The sequence below is a fragment of the Acinonyx jubatus genome, chromosome E3 (assembly GCF_027475565.1).
Source record: "Acinonyx jubatus isolate Ajub_Pintada_27869175 chromosome E3, VMU_Ajub_asm_v1.0, whole genome shotgun sequence".
Classification (NCBI taxonomy): domain Eukaryota; kingdom Metazoa; phylum Chordata; class Mammalia; order Carnivora; family Felidae; genus Acinonyx; species Acinonyx jubatus.
The window spans coordinates 31,330,725-31,352,560 of record NC_069398.1 but is presented as its reverse complement, the minus strand read 5'-3'; the positions used below and the strand labels follow the sequence as shown (position 1 = coordinate 31,352,560).

At 47.9% G+C, this 21,836-nt stretch overlaps 2 protein-coding genes across 6 annotated transcripts in view; both read left to right on the top strand.

The window, feature by feature from the left end:
• The window catches only part of CYTH3 (cytohesin 3), a 106,118-nt gene that overhangs the window by 54,370 nt on the left and 29,912 nt on the right, over positions 1–21,836 (top strand). The window contains exon 1 of one of the 5 annotated variants that reach the window (XM_053212909.1): positions 18,035–18,052. The exons of the other annotated variants lie outside the window; for them this stretch is intronic. Coding sequence (XP_053068884.1) covers position 18,052 — 1 coding nt within the window. The 5' untranslated portion in view covers positions 18,035–18,051. Of the gene's footprint in view, positions 1–18,034; positions 18,053–21,836 lie in introns of those variants that run through there. 5 annotated transcript variants of the gene reach the window in all.
• LOC128310989 (uncharacterized) overlaps positions 1–21,836 on the top strand; it is a 154,902-nt gene that overhangs the window by 128,684 nt on the left and 4,382 nt on the right. The gene's annotated exons all lie outside the window — the stretch shown is intronic.

Here is a 21,836-nt window from a genome sequence, read left to right as displayed (position 1 = left end):
TAGATTCACTGCTCTGAAAATCCTCTGTGCTCACCTATTCAGCCCTCCCCTTGTCTCCCTGGACCCCTAGCAACCACTCACCAATCTTTTTACTGCCTCCATAGTTTTGCCTTTTCCAGAACCTCGTATGGTTGGAATCATACAGCCTGTAGCCATTTCAGACTGGCTTCTTTCACTCAGTAATACGCATCCAGTTTCCTGTATGTCTTTTCATGGCTTGATGGTTCCTGTTAGTGCTGAATAATATTCTGTTGTCTGTTTTATTTACCACAATTGATCTCTTCACCTGCTGAAGGACATCTTGTTTGCTTCCGGGTTTTGGCAATTATGAATAAAGCTGCTGCAAGCATTCATGTGCAGGTTTTCATGTGGGTGTAGGTTTTCAACCCATTTGGGTCAATACCTGAGAGTATGATTGTTGGATTGTATTATAAGCGTATGATTAGCTCTGTGCAGAACTGCCAAATGTCTTTGCACGATTTTTATTTATGTATATTTGGGAAGCTCTTCCCCCTTCACTGCAACTTTTGGCTGTTAAAAAACATTGATTATACAGGGGTGTGATGCCAGAATGTTTATTTTGCTCTATCATTTAATTATCCAGGATAGAAAGTCTCATTGGTCATTATTTTTTCATGATTGAGGTAAAAAAAAAAAATGTGTGTTTCTTTAAATTTTTCATTTTATTTTTTTAATTTCCATCCAAGTTAGTTAGCATATAGCGCAACAATGATTTCAGGAGTAGATTCCTTAGTGACCCTTACCCATTTAGCCCATCCCTCCTCCCACAACCCCTCCAGTAACCCTCAGTTTGTCCTCCATATTTATGAGTCTCTTCTGTTTTGTCCCCCTCCCTGTTTTTATATTATTTTTGTTTCCCTTCCCTTATGTTCTTCTGTTTTGTCTCTTAAAGTCCTCATATGAGTGAAGTCATATGGTATTTGTCTTTCTCTGACTAATTTCACGTAGCATAATACCCTCTGGTTCCATCCACGTAGTTGCAGATGGCAAGATTTCATTCTTTTTGATTGCCCAGTAATACTCCATTGGGGACATTTGGGCTCTTTGCAGACTTTGGCTATTGTCGATAGTGCTGCTATAACCATTGGGGTGTATGTGCCCTTTTGAAACAGCATACCTGTGTCCCTTGGATACATATCTAGTAGTGCAGTTGCTGCATAGTAAGGTAGTTCTATTTTTAATTTTTTGAGGAACCTCCATACTGTTCTCCAGAGTGGCTGCACCAGCTTGCATTCCTACCAACAGTGCAAAAGAGATCCCCTTTCCCCGCATCCTCATCAACATCTGTTGTTGCCTGAGTTGTTAATGTTAGCCATTCTGACACGTGTGAGGTGGTATCTCATTGTGGTTTTGATTTGTATTTCCCTAATGAGTGATGTTGAGCATTTTTTCACGTGTCAGTTGGCCATCTGGATGTCGTCTTTGGAGAAGTGTCTATTCTTGTCTTTTGCCCATTTCTTCATTGGATTCTTTGTTTTTTGGGTGTTGAGTTTGAGAAGTTCTTTATAGATTTTGGATACTAACCCTTTATCTGCTATGTCATTTGCAAATATCTTCTCCCATTCTGTCGGTTGTCTTTTAGTTTTGCTGATTGTTTCCTTCAGTGTGCAGAAGCTTTTTATTTTGTTGAGGTCCCAATAGTTCATTTTTGCTTTTGTTTCTCTTGTGTCTGGAGACGTGTTGAGTAAGAAGTTGCTGCGGCCAAGATCAAAGAGGTTTTTGCCTGCTTTCTCCTCGAGGATTTTGATGGCTTCCTGTCTTACATTGAGGTCTTTCACCCATTTTGAGTTTATTTTTGTGTGTGGTGTAAGAAAGTGGCCCAGGTTCATTCTTCTGCATGTCACTGTCCAGTTTCCCCAGCACCACTTGCTGAAGAGACTGTCTTTATTCCATTGGATATTCTTTCCTGCTCTGTCAAAGATTAGTTGGCCGTACATTTGTGGGTCATTTCTGGGTTCTCTATTCTGAGAAATCAATTCCATTGATCCGAGTGTCTGTTCTTGTGCCAGTACCATACTGTCTTGATGATTACAGCTTTTGTAGAATAGCTTGAAGTCTGGGATTGTGATGCCTCCTGCTTTGGTTTTCTTTTTCAAGATTGCTTTGGCTATTCGGGGTCTTTTCTGGTTCCATACAAATTTTAGGATTGTTTGTTCTAGCTCTGTGAAGAATGCTGGTGTTACTTTGATAGGGATTGCATTGAAATGTAGATTGCTTTGGGCAGTATTGACATTTTAACAATATTTGTTCTTCCTATCCAGGAGCATGGAATATTTCTCCTTTTTTTTTTTTTTTGGTCTTCAGTTTCTTTCATTAGCTTCCTATAATTTTCAGCATATAGATTTTTCACCTTTTTGGTTAGATTTATTCCTCGATATTTTACGGCTTTTGGTGCAATTGTAAATGGGATCAATTCCTTGATTTCTCTTTCTGTTGCTTCATTGTTGGTGAACAGGAATACAGCTGATTTCTGTGCATTGATTTTATACCCTGCAACTTTGCTGAATTCATGGATCAGTTCTAGCAGTTTTTTGGTGGAATCTTTTGGGTTTTCCATATAGAGTATCATGTCATCTGCGAAGAGTGAAAGTTTGACCTCCTTCTGGCTGATTTGGATGCCTTTTATTTCTTTGTGTTGTCTGATTGCTGAGGCTAAGTACTAATGTTGGATGGCGGTGGTGAGAGTGGACTTCCCTGTCTTGTTCCTGACCTTAGGGTGAAAGCTCTCAGTATTCCCCCATTGAGGATGATATTAGTGTTGGGTCTTTCATATATGACTTTTATGATCTCAAGGTATGATCTTCTATCCGTAAAAAAGGTGTATCTTTTAAGATCTTTAAATGCTTGGTGGTTTGATTTAAAGTTCAATATTTATTTAGAAATGTCAAGTAATATTCAGGAAGAGAATTCAATTTTGATTAGCTTTTTGACATAGTAATATATATTACCCTATTCATAGGCAAGGAAACTGAAGCACAGAGAGGTTAGGTAAGTTGCCCATGGTGACACAGCTAGTAAGAGGCAGAGACAAGCTTTGAGACACAGGTTGGCTGCAAAATTCAGGCTCTTAATTACTCAATCATGTTGCCTCTGTACTTAATGTATTGCATTCAGGATCTGAGTTGAGGACTTAACATGTCTATAGCCACCTTTTAGCAGTGGTTCTCAAATTCCAGTGTTAAACAGAATCATTTGGGATGCTTGTTAAAATTCAAAGCCCTAGGGGTGCCTGGGTGGCTCAGTCGGTTAAGTGTCTGACTTTGGCTCAGATCATGATTTCGTAGTTCTGGAGTTTTAGCACCTCATCGGACTCTGTGCTGACAGCACAGGGCCTGCTTCAGATCCTTTCCTCCCCTCCACCCTGCCCCTCCCCAACTTGCGTGTACGTGTGTGCACACACACACTCTCAAAAATAAACGTGAAAAAAAATTCAGAGCCCTAGGCTTCATACCCAGAGGTTCTGATTTGATAGGCATGTGATAGGAACCCTGTTTCAGACAAGTACCTCCAAGTGATGTTGATGGAGAGGGTGGCAGACCACGTGTGTAAGACATTGCTCTAGGAAATGAGCTGGAGTCCATTACTCAACCATAACCCCTCAGATAAGAATTCCAGAGAGCTGGCCGAGTGGCTCTTCTGTGTAGTTTTGCTGGATGGAGTCAGGGAATAGTCCTTTACCACTGTCTGTAAGCTGCATGCTGCTGCAGAAGCTCTCCCGTGGTTCCTTGGTGGTCACCGAACAGTGACAATCGTGGGTTGACACGTTGGTCATCAGAGAGGGTTTATATATGAAGGCAGAGGCGGATCTGGGGAGGAGGACAGTACCATGCGAGTGTAAAAACAAAGCAGTTAGCTTAAAAACTTCCCATGACTGCTCTAATGCTGACTCTTGCTGATTTTATCTGTTATCTTTGTATTTTGCAAAAATTCTTCCCTTTCTCATCGGGTGAAAGATGTGTGTGCCTAAGGTGGGAGGGGGTTTGGGGGCAGAGTAACAGCCACAGCACGTAAGGAAGAAGGGGCAGTGTGTGTACCTCAGGCCAGATTGTCCTCAGGTTGCCCTGGGTGGACCAGCATTGGCTCTGTGAGGGTGTGGCAGGTTCTTAGAAGGCCATTTTAGTGCCTTTTGCAGGACATTCTTCCTTCTCTTTCTTGAGGATGACAGGAGATCACTTACTCGTAAGTAGACTTTCAGGGCAGGTAAATACAGCGCTCACATGTTAGGTGTGCATAGAAGTCAAGCTGTTGCGCGTATCTGCGTGTGCACTCACTCGTGTAACTACCACCCCGATCAAAATCCGCACGAGGCACCCTTCTCCTTCGGCACCCTCCCCTGCTTCCCAGATGAACCGCTCTTCTGATTTCCGTCCCACAGACTCGTGCCCGTTCTTGGCCTGTCCGGCCGTACCTGGTAAGTGCAGTCCTACCCTCCGCAGCCTTTTGTGCCCGGCGTCTTTCACTCAAGCTTGCGTTGGGCGCTGCATTACTTCCTGTGGCCGAATAACATTCTGTCGTGTGGATGGGCCACACGGTGGTTATCCGTTCATCTCGCGACGGGCACCTGTGTTGTTCCTGGGCTTTGGCCGTTGTGACTGATGCTGCTGTGAGCGTGGGCCTTCCGTCAGCGTGGACCCGTGTCCCGGCTCTCTCGGGAAGTCCCTGGGGAGGGACCGTAGGGCTGGGTGCGGACTTCGGACGAGCTGCCGAAGCGGCCTCGTTGCCCTTCTTAAATGACTTTCTTCTCTGCGTTATTTTCCCCTTTGGGTTTAAACTGTTGTTGTTTTCCTTACCTCTGAAGGTGAATGCTTAGCGTATTTTCAACTTAACTTATTTCTGAAATACGTGTTTTCAGTTACAACTGCTTGTTTACTAGCATGCAGGGCTTCGGTATTTTCATTATTTTCACCTCAGAATTTTCTCATTTACTTTAAATCTTCTTGGACCAGTGTGTTTGTTTTCTTTTTTTAACATCTATTTATTTTTGAGAGAGCGTGCGCAAGTGGGGGAGGGACACACACACACACACACACACACACACACACACACACACACAGAATCGGAAGCAGGCTTCAGGCTCCGAGCTGTCAGCACAGAACCGGATGCAGGGCTCAAACCCACAAACTGTGAGATCATGACCTGAGCTGACGTCAGACGCTCGACCGACTGAGCCTCCCGGGCGCCCCCCAGTGCGCTCTTTAGAATGGTGCTTCTCAGTTTCCAAACACATGTTTGTTTTGTTTTGTTTCTAACTTAACGATTTTGTGGTCAGAGAATGTGCTCTTCATGGGACCGATTTTCTTTTCGGTAAGAGGTCCGTGCGGGAAGCCCTAAAGCATGCCGAGGATTTGGAGCACGAAGGGGTAGTGTGTAAGCCAGACAACTGGGCGCTTGCCATAGCCCTGGGCCCCGGCTACAGCCTGGGGCTCTAGAATGCAGTCACCAAAGGAACGCCTTCCTGGTGAGCCCTGGAACCGCTGGGTCCCTGGTACGTCCCGGGGACTGATTCAGGAGGCCGTTGCTCCCGCAGCATCCCCCGTCCCCAGGAAGCTGGAGCCTGAGCGGGAGCCCAGAACCCTCAGCGGCGAGAACCCTCCGCGTTCCTGTCCTTGCTGGCCAGCCGGGTGAGGCGGGAGGAGGAGCTCTTGGGAGATCAGTACAGCCTAATTCATCCTTAGCAACCCACGTGTAAGGGTCCGGGAATGGCATTTTGGGCTTGCTCACCTCTGCTTCATAGCGAGGCCCCCGCAGAGGCCGAGCAAGCCAATTTGTTGTGTTTATCACACCAGTCCTCTGAGATTGATTGACTTTCTTTAAGTGGAGCAGTTTGCAGTCACTTTGCGTGAATGTGTATCATACAGCTGTCGAGTGTGGGGATCTGAGTGAATCTCAGTTTCCATCAGTTGTAAGATGTGGCATTATTTTGTGTGCCACTAAAAAGAAAAGAGCTGCTCATTAAACCAGACTTCATGATTTCTTCTCACTTAGAATTTTTCATTTATACCGATTGAGTTTTTAAATTTTGTTTGTTTGTTTATTTATTTTGAGAACAAGAGAGTATGAGTGAGCAGGGGAGGGGCAGAGACAGAGGGAGAGAGAAGAAGCCCCAGCAGGCTCCATACTGTTAGCACGGAGCCCGACCTGGGGCTCGATCCCACAAACCTTGAGATCATGACCTGAGCCGAAATCAAGAGTCAGATGCTTAACTGACTGAGCCACCAGATGCCCCTAAACTTACTTAAACATTGATTTTTATAACTTTTTTTCTGTTGTGCATACATGTAAAAAGTAAAATATGAGCAAAATAAGTTGGTCAGGGTATTCCCAAAACTTCTTCACAGGGTCCCACTCTAAAGAATCACTCTAGGGAGAGAGTATTTGTGTTTTTCTACACAGCCTGTCCTCTGTGCCACCAAAGGCATGGGTCACACAGCATTTCTCCAAAGGGTACTGCTTTATCACCTTTGGAACTTTTCAAAAGCTAAGTTTTTATGCTGTGCATTGGTGATTCTACCACAAGGTATCAGTGAAAAGTTTGAAGCAATAACCAAGCAATAACCTGTTATGCCCAGAATTCGTGATTCCCAAAGACCACTAGGGAGCCGAGTCCGATGCAAAAGCAAAGAGCCTTTATTCGAGTTAGCTCGAGCTCAATCCCCTACCTGCACCGACGCAGCGGTGAGATACCAGGGAGAGAGAGCGAGTTTCAAAAGGACAAAGGTTTTATTGGGGCCTAGGGGCAGTTGGTGAGGTAATGGCTGTGGCCTCAGCCAATTGGCTGGGGAAGGGTCCGAGTCCTGTTAGGCAGGTGAGGGGGGGTTACTCAAGGGGAGGAGGTGTGGCCAAGGTGAAGGACACGGAACAGGATGGAGTCGGCCGGCGTAGGCCTGCCCTTTCATTCCCCCCTTGTCATGTAGCTTAGGGACCCAATCATGGGACCGGCTGCATTTATGGTGACAAGGGGAACAGAGTTTGGAGGTTTACACAAAGTTCTGGGAAGCAAGTGTCCCTGGGGTGGCTCTGGGACGTCTGATTAAGTATTGTCCCCGAGCTGGTGTCTATGATCTGCCAGGTGATGTTTGGGGGGGGCGTGGGGACTCCCGGCAGCATGAGCAATGACAAGCAGAGTTAACAGAGTTACCAATATTACGTAGGTCGAATGCGCTGTAGCTTGAGCTTGAGCGGGTTGTGTTGGTCCCGACTGATGGCCCATCACGTGACAACGTCCTTCTGGATCGAGGAGGGGTCCGCTGGCTGAGCGTGGGTGTGATGGACCCAGGTCGCGATGCCGTCTACCTTGAGAGCGGTGGGGGTTGTCAACACCACGATGTAGGGTCCCTTCCAGCGCGGCTCGAGAGTCTCTCGGTGGTGCCATTTGACGTAGACCCAGTCTCCCGGCCTGTACTGATGAGGTGTCGGGATCGGGCCAGTCTCGTAGATGGCACGGAGGCCTGGCCAAATGTCCTCGTGCGCCCTCTGGAGCCCGCTCAAGGAAAGAAAAAGTTCTTGATCTTTAAACTCAGCAATAAGTTCAGCTCGAAGGCTGGGAATAACAGGGGGTGGCCTGCCAAACATGATCTCGTAGGGAGTAAAACCCAGAGTGTAAGGAGTGTTTCTAACCCGGTAAAGGGCGTACGGTAGGAGAGTCACCCAGTCCCCGCCAGTCTCCATGGTTAATTTGGTAAGGGTCTCTTTTAGGGTTCTATTCATTCTTTCTACCTGTCCTGAGCTCTGGGGCCTATAAGCACAATGTAATTTCCAGTTTGCCCCCACCGCCTTGGCTACTGCCTGTGTTACCTGCGAGATAAAAGCTGGTCCATTGTCTGATCCTACCATGGCAGGAAAACCATACCTGGGTAAGATGTCTTCTAGTAGCTTCTTAGCCACCGTCTGAGCCGTTTCATGCTTGGTTGGGTATGCCTCCACCCAGCCAGAGAAGGTGTCTGTAAATACTAAAAGATATTTAAAACCATACTTTCCTGGTTTGACTTCAGTGAAGTCGACTTCCCATTGGGCTCCCGGTCTGGTGCCTCTGAGCCTGGTTCCTTTTTTATTTGATGTGGCCCTCGCGTTGGTGAGTTGGCAGGTCTTGCAGGCAGATACAACTTGCTCTATTTTGGTGTCCTGTTGGTGAATCTTAATTCCGGCATGTCGGATTAAGTCTTTTAATTTTCGGGCCCCCATGTGAGTAGACCGATGCATGTGCTCTAATATTGAGACTCCGAGCTGGTCTGGCAACACGAGCTCCTTGTTAGGTGTATACCACCATCCCTTTATCTCCTGGGCCATAGGGAGTTTCTTGATCCGCTGTAACTCCTCCTGGGAGTATTTGGGCTGGTCTGGTAAAACTGGGTCTCCCGGGTCTGGTAGTTGTATGGTCATGGTGGGGACTGGAGTAAGGGCTATTGCCTTGGCTGCCTGGTCAGCCTTTCGATTACCTCTAGCTACTGGGTTATCAGCTTTTTGGTGCCCTTGGCAGTGGATAATGGCTAGCTTGGCAGGAAGCCATAAGGCTGTAAGCAGGTTAAGTATCTCCTGCTTATTTTTTATAGTCCGTCCTTCTGCCGTCAGTAACCCCCTCTCCTGATAAATTGCCCCATGAATATGAGCTGTGGCAAATGCATAACGGCTGCCTGTGTAGATGTTAAGCCGTTTTCCAGCTCCCAGCATCAGCGCCTTGGTGAGGGCTATGAGCTCTGCTCGCTGGGCTGACGTTCCGGAGGGTAGAGCCTCCGCCCATACGGTGTCCGTTTCAGTGACCACCGCTGCACCCGCATACCTGTGTCCGCCCCGCACAGAGCTGCTGCCATCAGTGAACCAAGTAGCCTCGGCATCGGGGAGGGGCCGGTCGGTCAGGTCCGTCCGGAATCCATGTACTTGTTCCAGGATTCCCGCACAGTCATGTAGGGGAGCACCTAGGTCAGGGTCGGGCAGCAGGGTGGCAGGATTGAGGGCTGCACTGGGGTGGAACCGCCCTCGTGGAGGGTTGAGTAGGAGGCTCTGGTAATGAGTCGCACGTGTGTTGCTCAGCCATCTAGCCGGAGGCTGTTTCAGGACGCCTTCAATGGCGTGTGGGGTCGTGATCCAGATCTCCTGTCCTAGGGTCAGTTTGTCTGGGTCCTTGACTAGGAGTGCTGTGGCCGCAATAATTCGTAGGCATGGTGGCCAGCCGGCAGCCACTGGGTCTAGCTTCTTGGACAGGTAAGCCACCGGGCGGTTCCAGGGGCCTAAGGCTTGAGTTAGAACCCCTTTTGCTATTCCCTTATGTTCGTCTACAAAGAGGTGGAAGGGCTTCGTAATGTCTGGTAGGCCCAGGGCTGGGGCACTTAGGAGGGCCTTTTTTAACTGATTAAAGGCAGTCTCTTCTTTTTCAGTCCATTTAAATGTTTTCCCCTCTTTGGTAGCTTCATATAGGGGCCTGGCGATCTCAGCAAAACCTGGAACCCAGAGGCGGCAGTAGCCGGCTGATCCTAGGAATTCCCTCACTTCTCTTCGGGAGGTGGGAGTAGGGATCTTTAGGACAGTTTCTTTTCTGGCTTCTGATAACCGCCGCTGTCCGCCCTCCAGGATATATCCCAGGTAACTTACCCTCTCCCTGCATATCTGAGCCTTCTTCACGGATGCCCGGTATCCTAAGGCCCCCAGGGTAGCCAGCAGGTCCTGGGTCCCTCGCTCACAGTCTTTGGCTGTGTCGGCAGCAATCAGGATGTCATCTACATACTGTAGAAGGGTGAGGCCAGGGTGCTCCCTTCTGTACTCACCCAGGTCCTCGTGTAGTGCCTTGTCGAAGATGGTGGGTGAATTTTTGAATCCCTGAGGTAGCCGTGTCCAGGTGAGTTGCCCACTGTAGCCCTCCTCCGGATCATGCCACTCGAAGGCGAACAAGGGTTGGCTCTGGGGTGCCAGCGGCAGACTGAAGAAGGTGTCCTTTAAATCTAGTACAGTATACCAGACCCTGGAGGGCGCTAAGGAGCTCAAGAGAGTATATGGGTTGGGAACAGTTGGGTGTGTGTCCGCGACCCTCTTATTTACTTCCCGGAGGTCTTGTACCGGTTGGTAGCCATTTGTGTGAGGCTTTTTGACCGGCAGTAAGGGGGTGTTCCAGGCAGACTGGCAAGGAACTAGTACCCCTAGGCTTCGTAGTCTCCGGATGTGTGGCTGGATCCCCTTCCAGGCCTCCTGAGACATGGGGTATTGTTTGATCCTTACCGGACTCTCTCCTGGCTTGAGCTCTACCAGGACTGGGGTCCTGTGAGCGGCTAGTCCCATCCCCCCCCCCCCCCCCCCCCCCCCCGGTCTCTGCCCAAACCGAGGGGAATTCTTGTAGCCATCTGTCTATATTATCCTCTCTCGGGAGCGCCTCCTGGTGGAGGAGGTATTCATCCTCCAGTTTCATGGTCAGGACCTGGATGGGATGGCCCTTGCCATCGGTGACCTGAGGCCTCCCTTGTCTGAAAGTTATCTGAGCTCCAATCTTGGTCAGTAAGTCCTGTCCTAACAGCGGGTAGGGGCATTCTGGTATTACCATAAAGGAGTGGGATACCCGGCCTGTTCCCAAATCTACTGTTCTTCGGGTAGTCCATGAATACTGGCTCATACCAGTTGCCCCTTGTACCCAGGACTTCTTGCTAGCTAGTTTTCCTTGTGGGGTGCGGAGGACCGAATGTTGTGCTCCAGTGTCGACAAGGAAGTCAATAGGGGTCCCCTCCACTTTAAGAGTTACCCTGGGTTCGGGGAGAGGGTCCGAAGCCTGACTCCCCTAATCACTTAGTTCATCCAGCTCTAGGACTTTTACTCGATCAGTCTTGCTTCCCTTCCCGCCAGCTCTTTTTGGACAATCTCGGGCCCAATGCCCTATCTCCTTGCCGTATGCGCACTGATCCTTCTGCAGCGTCTGCTTCCCCCCCTTGGTGGTGCTTTTACCTTTTCTTGTGTCGTCTGCCAGCTGCCGGAGATGGTGGTCTCGTTCCTCAGGGAAGTCAGCAGTAGTAGCTAGTAGTATTCTGGCCAGGTCTCGAGTCTGCTTACTGCTGGCAGCCGCCATGGCGCGAGCCTGCTTGTCCTCAGGAGGCTCCCGGTTATTATATACCTTTTCGGCTACCACCAGTAAGTCCTGCAGACTTTTTTCTCCTAGTCTATCTATTTTCTGTAATTTTCTCCTAATGTCTATGGCCGATTGGTTTACAAGGGCCATGATAACAGCTGCCTTGCTTTCCGGAGCCTCTGGATCCATGGGGGTATAGGTACGGAATGCCTCCATGATCCGTTCTAAAAAGGCAGCCGGAGATTCATCTTTTCCCTGTTGTACATTTCCTACCTTGGCCAAATTGGTTGGCTTTCTAGCAGCCATTTGGAGACCCCCCATTAGAGTCTGGCGGTAGACCCGGAGCCTCTCCTTACCTTCTGCCGTGTTGAAATCCCACTGGGGCCGAGTTAAGGGGAAGGAGGCATCTATCTGAGCCTGGTTGGTGGTGGGATTCCCGTCTGCGCCCGGAACTAGTTTTCAGGCCCCACTGAGGATTCTTTCTCTTTCTTCAGTCGTGAACAGGACCTGCAAAAGCTGCTGGCAATCATCCCACGTGGGCTGATGGGTAAAAAGAACAGAGTCTAATAAATCAATAAGCCCTGCTGGTTTCTCGGAAAACTTAGGATTCTGAGCTTTCCAATTGTAGAGGTCACTAGTGGCGAAAGGCCAATAGTGATGGGGCTGATTCCCCTCTGCGTCTGGGGGTCCGGTGGCGGAGGCGGATTGCCCCCTCTGAGCCCTTTGTCTGGTAAAGGGCGGGCTTCCCCCTGGAGCGTTTCCGCCTCCCGCTCTTGGAACAGCGTCTGCCTCCCCCGGAGGGGGAGGATGGTGTTCTTCCGGCATCCTAGAGGGGTTATACGGGGGAGGAAAAATTAATTCTTCTTCAGTACCCCCCTGTAGGACAGGGTAGAGGGGTGCTGAAGGCTGGGTAAGACTTTTCCTCTTCTCTGTCTCCTGCAAAGCAAGAATGGGTTTTGGCTCCGGAGGGAGCAGGGTTAGGAAGGGCTTAAGCCAAGAGGGTGGGTCTTCTACAAGGTCCTGCCAAGTGATAATGTAAGGGAGCTGATCAAGATGGCCCGTCTTAGGCTGAGAGATGATACTCCTGACTCGGTGGATGGTAGGGAGGTCGAAGGTCCCCTCTGGTGGCCATCCGACATTGAAAGTTGGCCGCTCGCTAGAACAAAAAAACTGCCACCGACCCTTTCGGACTTCCACACTGAGGTTGTTAGCTCTTCCCCTCACATCCTTAAAGTGATCAATCATAATACTTAGAGGAGTAGTCTGAGTCTGTCCCATAACGTCCGTCCAGTACGTCCACAGAGCAAAACAGAGAAACACAAAAACAGACAAACAGAGGGCCCCTAGAAAGTCTTCCAACTCCATGGAAGCAAAACTGCAAGCTAGCTTAGACCTTTGAGGGGATTCCATGTCCCTCCAAAACCGATGAGGGGATTCCACATCCCTCCAAAGACGACGGCCTCACGCCGACCAGCGGGAGCGACCCGCCTCGTCTCAGACCTTTGAGGGGATTCCACGTCCGTCCAGAAGGGAGAATCAGAACGTCTTCCGAAACTCCCGGCCCATGGTCCTCCAGTGCGTCCACTTAGACTGCGTCGGGCACTACCAGAATTCCAGAAATGAGCTCACACAGAAAAGACAGAACAAACAGACACTAACCGTGGCCAGTCAGACTCTCCGGGTCGGGGGTCCCTCGGGGGTCTTGGGGATCCCAGACGAGCCCCCAAATGTTATGCCCAGAATTTGTGATTCCCAAAGACCACTAGGGAGCCAAGTCCGATGCAAAAGCAAAGAGCCTTTATTCGAGCTAGCTCGAGCTCAGTCCCCTACCTGCACCGACGCAGCGGTGAGATACCAGGGAGAGAGAGCGAGTTTCAAAAGGACAAAGGTTTTATTGGGGCCTAGGGGCAGTTGGTGAGGTAATGGCTGTGGCCTCAGCCGATTGGCTGGGGAAGGGTCCTGGGGAAGGGTCCGAGTCCTGTTAGGCAGGTGAGGGGGGGTTACTCAAGGGGAGGAGGTGTGGCCAAGGTGAAGGACACGGAACAGGATGGAGTCGGCCGGCGTAGGCCCGCCCTTTCAAACCCTTCATCAGATGGTTCTTAAATTGTGTGTCTGTGACAGAAACATCAAGTTCAGTCATGCCTCTAGCAATAATAAGCACATTCACAGATAAGGCGGTGACCTGTATATGTCACAGTTAATTTCAAAGATGTTAAAATGTGGGGAAAAAATGTGCGTCTTAAAATTGTTGAAGTACAATATGTCCATTAGTGCAAGCTTGTGAATTACGTTAGTCGAATCTGTATCTTTGCTTTTTTTACTTTTGGGAAAAGTGCCATTTTTATATATATGTCAATTTTTGCTTTGTATATTCTGAGCCTGTGTTGTTAGTGGCATACAAATTCAGTCTTGTTAGTTGTGTAATTAGTTGAACAATATGTCATTGTGTAGTGACTTTATCTTTGATTTCCTGTGTTACTTTAGTAGTAGCAACTTACCTTTGGTTTCTCTGGCACGGCATTGTCCCCTTTCACCTTAAGTCATTAGGCATTCTTCTATTTTGTGGGTGCCTCTTGTAGAGAACATTTAGTAGGATTATTTTATTTTATTGAGAGCATGAGCAGGGGAGAAGGGCAGAGGGAGGGAGAGAGAAAGTCTTAAACAGGCTGCATGCTCAGTGCAGAACCCAGTGCTGGGCTTGATCCCATGACTGTGAGATCATGACCTGAGCTGAAATTAAGAGTTGGGTGCCCAACCGACTGAGCTACCTAGGTGCCCCTAGTTGGATTTTCTTTTTTTAAGTCCAGGTTTTTAAACTTGGTCCTTTTTCCATTTATGTTCATTGTAAACCTATCAGTTATTTGTTGCTGCATAACGTAACAAAATATCCCTAAGTAAATATCTTTAAGTGACAGTGGTTTATTTTGTGCCACCATTCTGTAAGTTGGCCGACATGTCTCTAGTCTGGGCCCACACACATGGTGGCATTTCAGCTGGCAGGTCAGTGGGGCTGAGCTCCTCTCAGAAGGCCTCACTCCGTGGCAGGGGCCTCGTTGAGGCCTCAGTGGAGCTGGGTGCACCTGCTGGGACGCCTGGGACTCTCCCCGTGTGCCACTTTCCACAGATTGCATTCTCGAGGGTGCCGACCTTGGCTTCTCCAGCACAGTGGTCTCAGGGTTCCAAGATAGCAGAGGTACCTGACCTCCTGGGACCTGGGCTCCGGGCCCTACACAGCATTACCTCTTGGTCAGAGGAAGTCCCCCAGTCAGGCCGGATTTGTCCAGGAGGAACTGCCACGTATCATTGATTTGTTCTTCATTCTACCACAGTAACCCCGAATCTATTTGGATTTCTTTTCTACTCCCATGTTTTATGTTTTGTATTCCTTTCTTTTTATTTTATTTTATTTTAATTCCAGTATAGTTAACATACAATGTTATATTAAGTTCTCATATACAATATAGTAATTCAAGTGTTTTGTATTTCTAATGGATTTTATGTGCTTTTCTGGTCTTTTTTGGGTTTTTCTCTTTTTCTCCTGTTGGAGTTTTTCTTCCCCTGTCCCAATTTGGGCGTATTAACTCTATTCCGATCCCTTTCTTGCTTGGCCTAGAAATGTTAAAGTGCATTTTTAACTTGCCACATCTAAAGTCGATCATGTGTACCCTCATTCTTAGAATGCTGAGAACTTTAGAGTGAATTCTTTTCCCTTTTACGTGCTATTGTTGTGAAGTGTTTTGCTTCTGTCTTGTATTTGCTGAGACATTACGGAGTCCATTTGTCTTTAGGTTTTCTCTGTAGGCTTCCCTCTTGCATTGCCCTTCTCCTGTCTTGAGTCTTTTTTTTTGTTTTGTTTTTGTTTTTTTACATTTGTTTATTTTTGAGAAACAGAGTGAGACAGAGCATGAGTGGGGGAGAGGCAGAGAGAGAAGGAGACACAGAATCTGAAGCAGGCTCCAGGCTCTGAGCAAGCGGTCAGTACAGAGACAGAGCTTGATGTGGGGCTTGAACCCACGAACCACGAGTTCATGACCTGAGCCGAAGTCAGACGCTCAACCGACTGTGAGACACCCAGGCGCCCCTGTCTTGGGTCTTTTGATTGAGGCTCGTTCTTTGACAACTTCCCTTCGTGATGGTGCACTGGTGCAAACTCCTTGAGTTTTTGTCTGTCTAAAAGTGGTATTTCACCAAATCCAAAGAAGGCTGGGCAGGGAATGGGTGTCGTGGGGCAAACAGAGGTGAGCGTGATGGAGGGCAAAGGGAGGTGACCGGGACAGGAGGGTCTGCATAGGTTTGAGCGGTGGACCCAGAGCACTCCCTGTGCAGAAGCTTGGGCTGCTTCGAGCTTCTCGCTTTCTTCCCACAGGGTGGGTTCTCTACGGCCCTGGCAGGAGGGCCACCGCTACCCCCGACCCGACCAGCACCCAGCATGGCTAACGCGTGCCCCACCCTGTTAGCCATGTGAACCCTGCTGTATCAGCTCACTGAGAGCAGTTCTTCGTGGTGATGAGACACTGGAGCTTATCTAAGAGCTCACAGCCTTCGTTTTTGTTCTTTGTGTAATCTCCTCACATCGGTAGTAGCGAGGAACTTGTGCTAATTTAACCTGTTCCTTTAGTGTTACAGGGCAGGTATTTGTCTATGTGGGCTAAACCACAACCTGTACAGATTTCCCATTTAATGAATCAGCAGGACCAGATGCCAAGCCCATGCTTTGCCCATGTTGTACGTGTCCCGTGGAATTGGTCTACCTCTGAGCTGACCAAAACGCTAAAAAACAACAAAGAAACCCAATCCTAACAAAAATGTTGGTGTGGATTAGTAATCAAGGTAAAATTTAAGGGTAAGTGACATTACTTTTGATTAGGACTAGGCAGCCAAAAACGTGCATTTGTGAGTTAGCTGCATGTGATTATTTGAACTCTCCCTGTTATCACAGTTTTGTGCACTGGATAATTTGTTAGCTATCTCACATTTGACATATTGTGACTAAAATGTAGTGACAGTTTCTGGGCACAATTTGTATTTGGGGAACATTATTTTCCCCTGGAAGAAGTTAGAGAGCCACTGATTAACTAAATTGAAGGTGTGTGTGTGTGTGTGTGTGTGTGTGTGTGTGTGTGTGTAAAGTTGGTAAGGGAGTCATTAGACATAATTTATAAGTTGCATCTAAGTAGATTGGGATCTGTTCGATAACCAGATTGTTAATATCATTTGAAAATTAGAAAATACTTAATTCTGAGATACCATTTGCTTATATTTTATTTTTTAACCTTTTTTTTGGATGTTTATTTTTGAGAGAAAGAGACAGCATGAGTGGGGGAGGGGCAGAGAGAGAAGGAGACACAGAATCCAAAGCAGGTGCAGGCTCCGAGCTGTTAGCACAGAGCCTGATGTGGGGCTCGAACTCAGGAACCGTGAGATTGTGACCTGAGCTGAAGTCAGACGCTTAACTGACTGAGCCACGCAGGCACCCCGATTCTAAAGTTCTTGATACAGTACTGTGTACTCTATTTTGGTGGGTTATTTTAGTAGTATTGATTGATTGAGAGAGTGAGTGTGTGTGGGGGGTGCACTTGAGTGGGGGGTAGGGCAGAGAGAGTGGGGGAAACCATCTCAAGCAGGGTTCACACCCAGCTCCAGGCCTGACCTGGGGCTCGATCCCACGACTGTGAGATTGTGAACTGAGCCAGGATCAAGAATCAGATGCTTAACCGACTGAGCCACCCAAGTGCCCCAATAGTTTAAAAAAAATTTTTTTTGAAATGTTTATTTACTTTTGAGAGAAAGAGTTGGAGGACACGCAGACGGGGAGAGAGAGAGACAGACACAGACACAGAATCTGAAGCAGGCTCCAGGCTCTGTGCTGTCAGCACAGAGTCCTGATGTGGGGCTTGAACTCACAAACCGCAAGATCATGACCTGAGCTGAAGGTGGATGCTCAACTCACTGAGCCCCCCAGTAGTTTTTAAATAGTTGTGGTTTTAAGATATTCAGTGCCTTCATCACTCTGCCATCAAATGATATTAAACCACTTTACATCTAAGATGAGAGCCTTCAATCTCTGTACACTGATTTCTCCTCTCCCAGGCTTTGTGCTGTTTTACGTTTTTGTATGTTATTAACCTGACCCATTTTGTTATTTTCGCTTTAAGCAGTCCCAGTAAATCTCTTAAAGAGACTCCCATCTCAAGGGAACAGAGTTTATACACATAGTCACTGTTTTACGGTACTCTGTATTCTTTTGTGGAGATACAGATTTTCATCTGGGATCGTTTTTTTCCCCCTGCCTGAAGGACTTTGACATTTCTTACAGCACAGACCGCATCGTGATGAATTCTTTCAAGTTTCTATGTTTGGAAATGTCTGTCTCTCCTTCTTTTTTGAAAGACACTTTGTACAAAGGGTATAGAATTGTGTCTGGCGTTTTTAGTAGCCATTTTGGGCAGGAGGCAAGTGTAGCCCCTCTTATCCACCGTGGCTGGAGGCAGAGACCTCGCTTACACTCTGGAATTGGATCCATACAGTCCTTCCTGCAGCACACAGACCTCACCACCCGTGAGCTGCCGTGCTTCTGCTGATCTCCATCCGTGTAGGTTCGAGCCTGAGAAAGGACCGAACTGAGGCTGCGTCCCCCGAATCTGCTCTTCGTGCTCCCTGGAAAATGTCACCAGGAGCACTTGGCCACCGAAACGGGAATTCCTTGACTTCTTTCCACAGTGCTTTTCCCTCATGAAAACACTTCCATTTGCTGAAACCGCACCTGCTGCTTTGTGGCTGACTTAGACTCGTTCTCCTGTGGAGCTTGAGGTGATCATAAAATAAGGAGTGCCTCCAGCCTCCGCCGTCATTCTGCAGGTGAAGAACTGAGTCCCGGCTGACGAAGGGCTTTACTCAAGCCTGTCTCCGGAAAATCGGGATTCCATTTGGAAGCTCGTGATAGGAGCATTCAGTCGAAGTGATCTCGCTGACTTTTACCAGTAATTTCCAGTGAGTTTGCTTTTGTGTTTTTTTAAAAAAGGCTTTTTTTTTTTTTAAGTTTATTTTGAAAGGGGGGGAGAGAGACTCCCAAGTGGGCTCTGCACGGTCAGCAGAGAGCCCAATGCGGGGCTCGAACTCACGAACCATGAGGTGATGACCCGAGCGAAACCAAGAGTCAGATGCTTAACCTACTGAGCCACCGGGTGCCCCCCAAATTTGCTTTTTTTAATGTTTATTTATTTGTGAGAGAGGCAGAGTGTGGGGAGGGGAGGGGCAGAGAGAGAGGGAGACACAGAATCCGAAGCAGGCTCCAGGCTCCGAGCTGTCAGCACAGAGCCCGATGCGGGGCTCGAACTCAAAAGCCATGAGATCATGACCTGAGCCAAAGTTGGACGCTCAACAGACTGAGCCACCCGGACGCCCCTAAATGTGCTTTTTTTAAAGACAGGTTTTATTGAGTCTGGAAACAACAATTTTTGCCATATGTCCTTTTATGTGTGCAGGGAGTGTGTGTAACCATGTATTACTTTTCCAATTAAGTACCGGCTTTCTTAGGAGAGAAAAAAAAAAAAAAGAAAAACCAACTGCGGGACTTTTCTCTGTCCTCTTACCTGATAGTGTCAACGTGACAGAGTGTAGGTCATGTCAGGCAGTGGATCCAAACTGTGGAGTGCCTTCCCTGGCTGTGTTGGCTGTGGGAAGAGGGCTTGCCTTCTCTGAATGCCCTTCTCCCATTCTTAGTATGGTGTCTGCACGTGTGAGGGCAGCTGCATGTCAGAGTATGGGACTGCAGAGGTGTTCCAGACGCAGAGAGATGCTGAGAAAACTTCCCCTAAACAGCTGGCGCCACAGCTAAATGTTGGTTTTCTCTGTACATTCCGGATGTCGAGGGAAATAATAGGGACAGTGAGATATATGAATGACAGAACCTGGGCAGAGATCGGTCTAGGGTATTTCATCACCTATTTCCGTTCCTTTTATTTATTCTTTTTAATGCACCGGGGAGCATCTCCTTGTTTCCTGTTCATACTCCAGCCGGATACCCCAATAGATACTTCCATAAGAGATGGTCCTGGCTGTCGAATTCCAGAGACTTTTCTTTTTTACTCTCTATTATCACAGATTTCATACCTTAGAATATGAAATGGATAATGGATACCCATATGAAATAGGCTTAACAGTTGTGATCATATTGCTCAATTTTTTTTTTTTTTTTTTTGGCAGAAGTATTTCAAAGGCAAGCACAGACATCATAGCATTGCAGCCCCTAAATGGGACCGTGTGAAGCTCTAAAGAATGAGAACATTATTCTCCACTTTATCCCATCTTATCAATTGTTTCTTTCTCTCAGACCGGCAAATTCTGGTCGGACTACTGGTAAAGTAAGCGGTCGGTACTTTATTTAACTCCTTGAAGACTTAAAGGGACATGAAAAGATGGGCTCCAGGGAAGGATTGTTAAAGATGTGATGAGAAGCTTTGGGTCCAGCATCAGGTCATTCTGTTTGTATTTGTTACCAAGCTGTCACTCGGCTGTCAGCCTGCCCTGTTCGTCCTCTGGGTCGGAGGGAGGGGCTGGAGGTGGACTTTTCTCAAAGGAAACTGTCAGGGCGCCTGGGCGGCTCAGTCGGTTAAGTGCCTGACTCTTGATTTCAGCTCAGGTCATGATCTCACGGTTTGTGGGTTTGATCCCCGCATCCAGCTCAGTGCTGACAGTGTGGAGCCTGCTTGGGATTCTCTCTCTCTTTCTCTCCCTCTGCCCCTCTCCTTCCCTCACTTTCTCTCTCAAACATAAAAAAAAAAAAAAAAAGAAAAGAAAAAAGAAAATGTCTGTTGATGATTAAATGAGCGCTGTAACCCTTTCAGAGTCTTGTTTTTTTAAAAAACATTTTACTTTTTTTTTTTGGAGAGAGAGAGAGCACCAGAGTGTGATGGGGGTCAGGGGGAGAGACAGAGTGTGAGTCAGAGAGCATCTCCACACTCTGCGTGGTGCCCGACATGGGGCTTGATCGCACAACCCTGGGATGATGACCCGAGCCAAAATCGGGAGTCATACGCTCAACCACCTGAGCCACCCACACACCCTCAGATTCTCGTTTTCCTCTCTGTCCAGTGGAAAACTCAGCAGAAGAAAACTGAGAATAAGAAATCTGTTTGTCTTACTTAGGGGATCTGGCCAGTGTTTTTCCTTCTTTGCCTTTGACTGTTTTAATTATTAAGCAGCCTTGAATTTTCTGAGCTGAAGTACACTTGATGTAGTCCTATATAAAAAAGGCCTTTCTCTGCCTCATCTAAATTCCCAGAGTCGTCGTAACTAATTTATGGAAATCATGGGGACACTCAAGGGCCAAGAGTTCTGCCTAGCTTTTAAAAAAATGTTTTCATTAAAGGTTTAATAATTAGATTTTTATTTGATACCAAGAAGAATATCTTTTGGCAAAAGAACATTACTGTGGAGCATGACACCTGCTTTCAAGGTATCCCGTGTGTCCCTGTCTTTCCTCCTAAGAAGAATCTGAATTCTGTGTTTATTATTCCAATGATTGTCTCCATCATTTCGCTGCGTATATACTCGTACACGTAAACCACGGGCGTAATTTTTTTTTTGTTTTTGAAATTTGCAGAAAGCATTCATGTTCATATTATTTTCCTGAGATGGTCTGTTTGTGCCTGTTTTTAATTTATTATTATTATTTTTTTACTGTGGTTGGGATTCTCTGACCTGCACACACAGTGTATGTACCCAGCCCGACCCTGGATGGACATTTAGGCTGGTTTTCCTTCTCTTTTTTTCTTGTACAAAGTGTGTTTCTTTGACCTCACGATACGTACCTGCAGTTGCAGTGTCTGAGAATTTATCTAGGACGCATACCTAGGAGCGCAGTTGTGGCCCATCGCTGGGGCACATCTTTGATACGAACCCACAGCACTAGGTGGTTTTCCAAAGTGGCCATGCAGGCTTCTTTTGCTTTCTTTGCTTCTCTCCTTTTCTTTCCCTCTCTCCCTCTTCCCTCCTCCGCCACGCTGCCTGTTGGGTGGGTCTGACAAGCACGCATGTTTTCCGGGTTTTCTGTTTATCAGTTATACGGTTCTCCAGGCAGGCAGCGGGGGTGGGGGGAGAGCATCACCCTGCCTCCCCACAGCACCTCTTGCCCCGCAAAGGTATAACCACTCTTTTTGTCTTTCTTGGTATATGTTTTGCGTGTTAGAGGCTTACCTCCAGTTGGAGAGCACAGGGCTGAAGGTTATTGAAATACCCAAGGGTGTCAGGAGGCCTTGTTGACTGACCTCTCTGTGGGGTGCCGTAGGTGTGCTGGTTGCTGGGTGGACACATACCCAGGAGTCCCCCGACATCAGTATCTTTACATCTAAAGCCAGTCGATGCCGTAGAGAAGACTCTTCCCTCTAGTCTGGGCTGGCGCAGGTGGGTAAAGGGTGGCTGCCAGCAGCCCGGGAGCCCCACGGGGAGAAGACTTGGTGGGGGAGGGGGTGTCAGCGCCACTGGCATCCCTTGTCTCTGGTGTGGTGCCCTCGTGTGTGTGGTGCCCTGGGTCCCTCGTCCACCTCTGTCTAGAGATGACAGCTCCGTGGAGCTGGAGGACATCAAGGGATCCCATGGCTTTCACACAGCCGCATCCAGTGTTCCTGATGAGCTCACTCTTCTCAGCCCGCCCCCAGACTTACTTGCTGCAGCCAGTTCCCAAGCCCCTGGGGACCTGGCGTCAGTCAGGTGACGCCTTGCTCTCCCTCCCTGTTGGCTGAAGATTCTTCTTCCTCACGTTTGTTAAGCCAGT